We start from the raw sequence: 9,021 nt of genomic DNA on the forward strand, positions 1-9,021 counted from the left end.
AAGCAGATGAATTCATTAATTTTTATGGCGAACTGCCCCAATTCGGATCGCTATTGCTACAAGCTGTGGGTGGGAAATCCCTTCTCAGCCTTGCTTTTAGGCCCAAATCCAAAGTTGTTGTACTCCACTACATTTCCTTAATGCTCCAAAATTACTGGAAAATTAGGAATTTGGGAACAAAACATTTCAAAAAAATATATATAATGAAGATGAAAACTTGGTTTTCATTAAAATCACATACATTTATTTGCTCAGGTGAAAACCACCCGGCAATGGTGTTCTAGGGTTAAATTGTGTACTTTTACTCCAATACATTTCTTCTAACTATCTCTGTTACTCGTTAGTAGTGATCTGTATTTTAGCAGAGCCTGTAATCAAATCCAAAACCTTGGAGGTGAAAGACAACTCACTTTACCACTGATCGACCATCACTCAATTCTAACTCCTCATTTTTAAATACTTTGACTTCTAAAACTGGAGTACATTTTTCCATTCATCCATTTTCTACCGCCACAGGAGGGTTGCGGGGTGAGTACATTTTATGTCAGAAAATGACTATTGATACTTAACTTACAATAAGTAATATTGTAAAAGGTGACTTCAACTTCTACCAAAGTAATTTTCTGTTAAGATACGTGTACTTTTTTTGTACTGATGGGTGAATAGCTATTTTTAGATACTGTATGTTTTGAATGGTTTTGTGTCTTTTTTGAAATCTGTTATTTCTTTTTGAACTGTTACATTTTTTTCCTTACTGGATATTGGGTCCATGTTTAAAAGCATTTTTTTTACCCTAAGTTTTACTTCTTCGAATAAATGTTTTTATTTCTCATTTGCTCTTATTTATATTGACATTTGTGATGTGAATATATTTGGTCTCATTTATGTCTTTGAGTATCATGTTTGGTCTATTCGTCTATTATTGTCATCATTATAATTTTCAGTCCTCAGCTGTGTGTAACAGTAAAGAGTGTCCTCTGTCCTCGGTACAATCTTTCCACCGTGCTCGTTGACGTGCCCTCAGTTTTACGACGGTGTGCTGCTTACACAATGACAATTTCCGTCAGTTTCACTCGCGAGTCGCAACCGCTCTGAGGAGTAAGCGTTTTTCTCCTTTCCAGATTGAATCAAAACACGGATTCCACCATTGGAAACAATCCGCCTACGCTAAATTACCGTAATCAATCGAACCAGAGTGAGCAGTGTTGATATATAAGTACAACTTGCTACAAGTGAACTTTGAAGTTCCTCCTCGAGGCCCAGTGTGGAGCTTCGAGCGGCAGCTCTAAAAAGTTTGTTGTTGTCACGTGACGCCAGGCGAATGTGACGATTAAAAGTTTGATTAGATATTAAAACTAGGTGGCGTATTACATCATCTTTACCCGTTGACGACTGTTTCGCCGCAATGCCTCAACCAAAGCATCGAAAGATCGCTGTCATAGGTTACAGGTCTGTAGGTGAGTAGCGCACGCGAGCTCGTGCATGGCTAATGTTAGTAGGCTAACAGACTAACGTGCTAACATCCTGGCTTTGTTTTCCGCCCGAGTGTGTCCATCTCACCACTAACGTTAGTTCACATTTTGTACACTTTTCGTATGGTACATGTGTTTTCTACGAATTTGACACGAATTTACACCCAAACCTACACTACGATACATTGTTCTGTAGCTATGACTTCACCGCGTCACTAATTGATAACGTGTCCAGTGAGAACAAAGTTAGCCCAGTCTGCGATATCCTTGTAGAGTACAAAGAGGTGAATTTGTCTTAACATTTAGTTTAATATATCAAACATGTAACGCACGGCACGTCATGGTCAAAATATGAATATCATGCTAACGTTCTACCAAGTTAAAACTCAGTTGCGTCGGTTTTGTGAAAAATATAAACCGCACTCATCGGTCACTTTATTAGGTACACCAAGCTAGTACTAGGTTGGACCCCTTTGCCGTTAGAACTGCTAGTTCTGTGGGGCATATATTTACCAAGATGCTGAAAACATTCCTCAGATTGTGGCCCATATGTGCATGATGACGTCAAGCTGTTGTGGCAGATTTCGACTGAACATCCATGATGCAAATCTCTGTTCCATTACACCTCAGTGGTGCTTTATTGGGGTGAGATCTGGATACTGTGGATTACCGTGAATTCATTGACCTGTTCAGGAATCGGTGTGAGATCATGAGCTTTGTTGTAGCCTGTGGCACTGTGGTTTTAATGGACACTGTCAGCAACATCACTTGGATCTGCTGCTGCATTTAAATTATGTTAATTTGGTACTAAGTGTGCCAACTAAATATCCCCCATACCATTACACCACCATCCTGAGCTGTTGGTATGAAACAGCAAATAGTGTGGTCCTCTGCAACTACTTCAATGCTTGACCTGTCGTGCCATTTACTGTTGCCCTTCTATTGTCTAAATTTGGTCTTGCCATTCTCTGACCTCTGGCATCAAGGCATTTTCCCCCAGAGAACTGCAGCTTACTGGATATTTTCTTATTTTTCAGACAGTTGAGCAATTTCTGAAATACTCAGACCAGCCTGTCAAGTACAAACAACCGTGGCATGTTCAAAGTCATCATTATTTCTTCCACCTTCTGATATTCAGTTTAATCTTCTTGACAATATATAGATATTTGCATGTACTTGCAGTTAAACAGGTGAACCTAATACACTGGTGGGTGAGTGTATATTGCTGTTGTAAACATCTCATGAAACATACTGGTAACAGACTTGGCCAGTAATTATGCCTTCTTGGTATGTAGCTAAGATATGCATATCTTTCCTATCTGAAATATCCTGACTGAAATCATTTGATTTGTGATATTATTATTATTATTATTATTATTTATATAAACATGATTGAATTTAGATGGAAAAGTATATAATTTAATAACTCTTGGCGGAATAATGTTTTTTGTAAAAAAATAAAATGGCAGGAAAACATTCATTTTGTTTTGTTTTTCCCCTGTACAGGAAAGTCGTCTCTCACAATACAGTTTGTGGAAGGGCAATTTGTTGACTCCTATGACCCCACCATTGAAAACAGTAAGTGTCATCATTACTTTGTTTCATGTCATTGCAAAGAAAATTAGCAATAGTTTCTGCACAGTGTAAAGATATGTTTTTAAACGCTTGTTTATATATTTTCCCAGCCTTTAACAAACTGGTCAGTGTGAATGGCCAAGACTTCAATCTTCAGCTGGTGGATACAGCTGGTCAAGTGAGTGATTCATCCACCACCATAACTGACAGAAGCCTTAAACTCCTCCTTTTATTTATTTACTCGTTTTAATTTATTTTTCATACCTCTCTTTTGTCTTTAGGATGAGTATTCCATTTTTCCACAGTCCCACTCAATGGACATCCATGGCTATGTCCTTGTCTATTCAGTGACTTCCATGAAAAGGTGAGTGTATGATATCCCATAATACATTATTCAAAACGATGTGTAATCAATGGTGTAATTCATCACAATAGATGTATCATATATTTAGGTTTATATTGTTTGAGTCAATCAAGTAAGGTTTTATCAAGTCCATTTACAGCGAGTTTTCATACTTTTTTTTTATTGAATTAGATGGGCTTTAATAATTTTGATACCAAGATGATTCACATAGAGCTTGTAACTGCAGAGATTTACTCTATTTAGTATGGGCATGTAATTTTCGAGCAGGGACTCCAAAAAGAGATTAATGACTTTCTGCTTTTTAGGCTGTCAGTGTATTATCATAATAAATCAGTATTTGAGAGTACATTGACATATTTCTGTGTTCAGTTTTGAAGTTGTCCAGGTTCTACATGACAAGCTGCTTGACATGGTTGGAAAGATTCAGTAAGTGAAATATTGAATTCTTCTTAATGTATTTTGCTTCTATATTTCCTTTTTCTAAACTTTCATTATTGGGTTTTTCATAATGAATTGCAATTATAGTTGGCTACAATCTCAAGAAAATTATAGTTTACAGCTAAACGCAACCAACCTGCCCTGTTTTGTTTTTCTAAGTGATTCTCTTTCATAACACTGTTGTTTTCATTTTAGGGTTCCAACTGTTCTTGTGGGGAATAAAAAAGATCTCCACATGGAAAGGTAATCAACAAGAGTAAAAATGTTGTGAATCAAAACTACATGTGTATGTCGCTCTGAGAAAACACTTATTATTCCTGTCACGAGTCAGAGTTTCCATGTTGTAGAAAGTAATTATTTCCCCCAAGTCTTATTTTATTATGAAATCGGTTAAGATGCTGTATAAACACTGGGAATGTATCACATTGTTCCATCTATGGAGAATGACATGGGCCCATATTCAGAAACCATGCCGCAAAATAAGCAATATGGACTTAAAATAAGTAATGTGACATTATGATGCTGTCACTAGCACAGCCATTCTGTTTCACAAATCAAAGCACACAATTTGATGAAACTGTCTGGGGTTGTAGGTTATGGCCCATGGGATAAATGATAGGGAAATTTGGCTGTGGAGCTCTCAATTTTAACCCACATTTCTAAAGATTGGACACTGTAGGGTATTCAAGGCATCCATTTTCATTCTTAGGTCCACCTGAGTATCCTGAGCTGTTTCTCGGTCAGAGGGGATATATATATATATATATAATCCCTCCATAAGGTTCTGGTTATACTTTGGGGTCTTCTCCCACTTGGACGAGTCCAGTAGGCATATCAATTTTGAAGCACCTCAACTGATGGATGCAGCAGCTATACTCTGAGCTTCCTCAGATTTTTAACCACAACTCATCCAACACAGTGTCTACATTACTGCTGACATCACGCTGATCAACCTGTTCATCTCCAGTTCCATGATTCCCTTATTCACATTTGGGGCAGCAACTCACCCCTGACCCAGAGGGAACAGTCCACAATTTAACATTATAGAGTGATAGCCCCAGACAGGAGGTATTGATTCTTATTCCAGTCACTTCACACCTCACACTTAGAACCCTTTCTGACATCAAAGTTAGTCAACCAATCAGAAGGGAGGGCTTGGGCAGTTTGGCTGTTCTTGCTCGAAAACCATGAATTGATAGATTGAAGACCTTGTCTGTCTTCCCGAAAGTAGTACGAAATACATCACTGTGCCACATTGTTACTTTGGATGGCCTCATGTTCAAGTATTGCGTTGTGTTCATTGTGATTCCACATACATTATCCTGCATTTTTTTTGCTTTTGTTAGTGTATACTGTTTTGAAGTGAGGGTTATAAGTGTTGAGACTTTTCTGTTTTCAATAGGTTAAGTATCTCTCATTTTCCTCAGGATTATCAAGGCAGAGGAGGGAAAGAAACTTGCTGATTCCTGGGGTGCTGTATTCATGGAATCCTCCGCCAAGGAGAACGAGGTTTGTCAGATATTTCTTCAGCTGTATTTCCAAGTGGCACAGTGCAGTTCAGCTCACCCTGGTCCAGTTCAAAACGATAAAGGCCACATTATACTTCTCCGACTGCGTAATGCGTTATCCGACTGCGTCACCACGGAGACCCCTCGAGCCTTCATACTTCCACGTCGTGGTGATGACAGTGCGTATCTCACTGCAATATCCGGCCCGATCAGTAGGGGTTGCTACGCAAGGTTGTTGTGCTTTTGGCTACAGTGAGCAATGGCGTCCGAGAGAGAAAGACTGATGTTGTTGAAACAGTGGCCGTTTGTCACTTTTCTGTGTCACGAAGCGCGGTTTTAAGATAATTTGAGGCAAAAAATTGGCCATCTGGTGTCTAAAAATGTGCTGTGTGTATTAAGATATGACATATTTATAGTTTGGCAGCAACGTCGGCGGTGTGCACTGTGGCCGGCACAGAGCAGCATTAGCTGCCTTAGCCTGTCCTGAGAACTTATGGCCCCTCTCCCCGAAATTAAATTCATTTGGAGCCTCAAAACCTATTTGACCCTTAAAATGAAGATAACACAGACCCCAAAATTTAAATAGCCCCCCCCCCAAAATGCAGGCCTTTTTTCTATGCACAGTTTTATCCACACATCCATATATGACACATGCATAATGATCTTTATGACGAGGATCGATTAAGAGCGCACTTTTCATTGTTTTTACTCTGTGGTCTCAATCTTTAGAAGATGCTTTAGCGCTGTAATTAAGGGAATAACGGATGCATCAGGTGAGCTGATCTCTTTAGTCAACTGCTCAAAGGGGGAGAGAGAGAGAGAGAGAGAGGGAGAAGAGAATGTCGCAGGGAGTTGCGCGCTGCAGCCAAGTTTCGCTTTTACGCAAAGAGACTTTCCAGCATTTAATAGGTGATGTTCCACCATGTACTCACATCTTGTTGGAATCTTGTGGTGTTCCAAACTGATCTTGGACAGACTCTAAGCGGGTATAGACAGGCGCAACAGGCGCGTGCTGTTCGGTGGTTACCGGGGGAACAATAGGACGTCTTTACTGCGTCCTGCCTAAAAGTAGGGCGTCTAATGTCCCCAGGACGCCTGGACGCCCTGCTGGCTAAAAGCCTGCAGGGCGCAGCAGCTGTCCACACAGCTGTGACCATCACGAGTGGGGAAAAAGTTAAACCAGACACGATTACAATTAAAGCTGCTTCCCCTTCAGCAGCCACGCACAGATGTCCAGTAACAGTTATTTGTAATATCATCGACCTGGCTGCAACAAATGCCTCAGTTCTTTATATATTAAAAAAAGTGTGTGATGACATGGAGAAACTTCATCGTGCGCCTCACAACTGCGCTGTCAACATGAGCGCAAAGTCCGAAATGTCACGGTGCGCGTAAGAGCCGCATGCGGCTCCGGAGCCGCAGGTTGTCGACTCCTGTCCTACACTAACCCGTAACACACCAAATTTAACTAAACTGCACCTCTTTGTGGAAATGAGCGTTTGAATAAAAGCTCCACACAGTATTCCTCACACATGATGACATTTTTTTTTTACAATGTTTTTGCAACACAGACTGCTGTGGAAGTTTTCAAGCGAATTATTTTGGAGATCGAGAAAGCCGATGGAAATGCTGCCCCAGAGGTGAAGAAGTGTGCTGTCATGTAAACGTCTATCCAGGACATCAGTAAGCTCATTTGCTGAAGACAGGAGACACAACTTCACCGGCTTGCCAATAGTGACCTCACCAAAACCAAGACACTGTAGTGGAACTCTTCTTAACCATTATGATGTCAGATTGATTGCATAGTGATGGAACTGCTCATACAGTTTATAAAAGAATCCCACTTGTGACCACGGGGAGAATTTAGAGGGCAAGAATAATCTTTTTAGACAAAGAGGCTCCTTTAGTAAACACATTCTTTAAATTGTAAAAATGGCGAAATCTTGATATTTGAGTTATAAGAAATGCTCAGAAAAAAAAACAAGATTGTCCCAAATAACTGCATTGAATCTCTGCATGAATGGGTTATGGTAATAACTAGTTGTATCTCTAATGTTTGAGACATTGTTGGCTTTTGTCTCACAACTCTTTGAGTGAAAATGTAAAAAGTGACATTTCAGCAGATCATTGTTGAATGATGGAGAGTCACAGTTCACATTGCTTTAAATGTGGCATTAAAATGTCAGTATATTATATACAAACCATACACCACCATTTATATACAAATGGTGGATTTCTTTGGACACCCCCAAAATCAAAGTTCTGACTAGAAAGTTCACTGTGGTTTCTTCTCGTGGTAAATCTTTATTCACTCATCTTCAGGTACAGTTCATCAATGAACTCTTGAGCTGTGGTCTTCCTGATAGAAGAATCTATTTGTATATTTAACTACCAACATTTAAGCTTTTCTGCCAAGCAGATCAGCATCCCTTCTACGGGTTAATTTCTCCTCTCTGACTTAAGTTGTTATCATGTGAGCAACCCTCAGAAGTTTAGTATGGATTTAAACAAATCTTGGGTATGCACCAGTTATACCTTTTAAATAGAATCTTAGGTTTGATAATATTGGTTATATATTGAGTGATGCAGGTGTGCCCTCCCTTCAATATAAGTAGAGTACAGGCATATAAGCACATTATTATTATGAACATTGTTAAGTAGCAATTTTAAATTGCATTTTAACACGGTGTGAGACCAGTTAAATGGCAGACAGCCAATGTTAGATTAGTCATTTTTGAACTCATGGTTTTGAGGTTTTGATTTGGTGATTCATGCTGACTTCATAAAAGTCAGGATGGCATGCATCCCATTTAATTTATATTGTGGACTTGCATGAAATCTGTCCCAACACCTAATTGTTTTTGTTTTCTTAGCTTGTGTAGCCTTACCGAGAATTTACACTGTGGACTTTACCCACAATCCTCTGCACCTGTAGTGCGTAATCATGTTTTTTTTTTTTTTTAAGTGCTTTGATCAAGTTGTTAACTGATGGATAATTGATGATGGTAAAATAGAAAAGTTGATGGTGCTGTGTCTTGTGCCTTACAGTTCTTCAAACTCCCTCTTTTGCTTCCCTTCATGACTCAAGGTGCTCTTTAAAAGGTTTTCACTCTCTTTTGTTAACTTGATGCCATTGGTGCAGGTGGTGTTGTGTAGCGGAACACCAAGATTCTCCTGAGGGTCGGTGTTGATCCACAAATCTTGCTGTAAACATTTTTTGTATATAAATAAATATGTTACTCATTTCATGTGTCATTGTGCCAATTTTTTTTTTTTTTGCATTATTTAGGTAGCAGTAGTATGGCTGCCTATACAGCATGACGGTGCATGCTCTTATTTGGTTGGGTGAGAAAATGTCTTCCAGTGACCAGTTTTGTTGAGATATACATTATAGTACTGGTTCTGGGGGAAATAAATGTTTTAGAATCACTATATTAATCACTGGGGTAAAAGGGCTTTATTTTATTTCTTACTATTTTGTTATTCCTGTATTCACATTTTAAATATATGTTTTACTTGTAACACAACATATGGCTCCTCATTGTATGCATTATTGTGTATTTTTTTTTTGCACCTGTAGAAAACTATTATTTCATTTTTGTTGTAAAAAGGTTCTCCTCTTAGAAGTTTTAAAAGCCTTTCCGGTCTCTTCTACCTGGTATCA

At 39.0% G+C, this 9,021-nt stretch overlaps 1 protein-coding gene across 1 annotated transcript; it reads left to right on the forward strand.

The window, feature by feature from the left end:
• Positions 1-1,072: 1,072 nt before the first annotated feature.
• Positions 1,073-8,602, forward strand: rhebl1 (Ras homolog, mTORC1 binding like 1). Its single transcript, XM_083891896.1, has 8 exons — positions 1,073-1,457; positions 2,979-3,050; positions 3,158-3,225; positions 3,329-3,411; positions 3,781-3,837; positions 4,045-4,092; positions 5,277-5,358; positions 6,929-8,602. Exons 1-8 carry the CDS (start codon positions 1,406-1,408, stop codon positions 7,019-7,021), a joined length of 555 nt encoding a protein of 184 aa, XP_083748022.1. The 5' UTR covers positions 1,073-1,405; the 3' UTR covers positions 7,022-8,602.
• The last annotated feature ends 419 nt before the right edge of the window (positions 8,603-9,021 follow it).

This window comes from Microchirus variegatus, assembly GCF_963457635.1.
Source record: "Microchirus variegatus genome assembly, chromosome: 7".
Lineage (NCBI taxonomy): Eukaryota > Metazoa > Chordata > Actinopteri > Pleuronectiformes > Soleidae > Microchirus > Microchirus variegatus.

Bases quoted from the DNA above. Each gene is read 5' to 3' on its own strand.
- rhebl1 (XM_083891896.1), top strand. From the start codon at position 1,406: ATGCCTCAACCAAAGCATCGAAAGATCGCTGTCATAGGTTACAGGTCT. The intron at 1,458-2,978 runs GTGAGTAGCGCA...TCCCCTGTACAG, and splicing joins CATAGGTTACAGGTCTGTAG to GAAAGTCGTCTCTCACAATA. The intron at 3,838-4,044 runs GTAAGTGAAATA...TTTTCATTTTAG, and splicing joins GACATGGTTGGAAAGATTCA to GGTTCCAACTGTTCTTGTGG.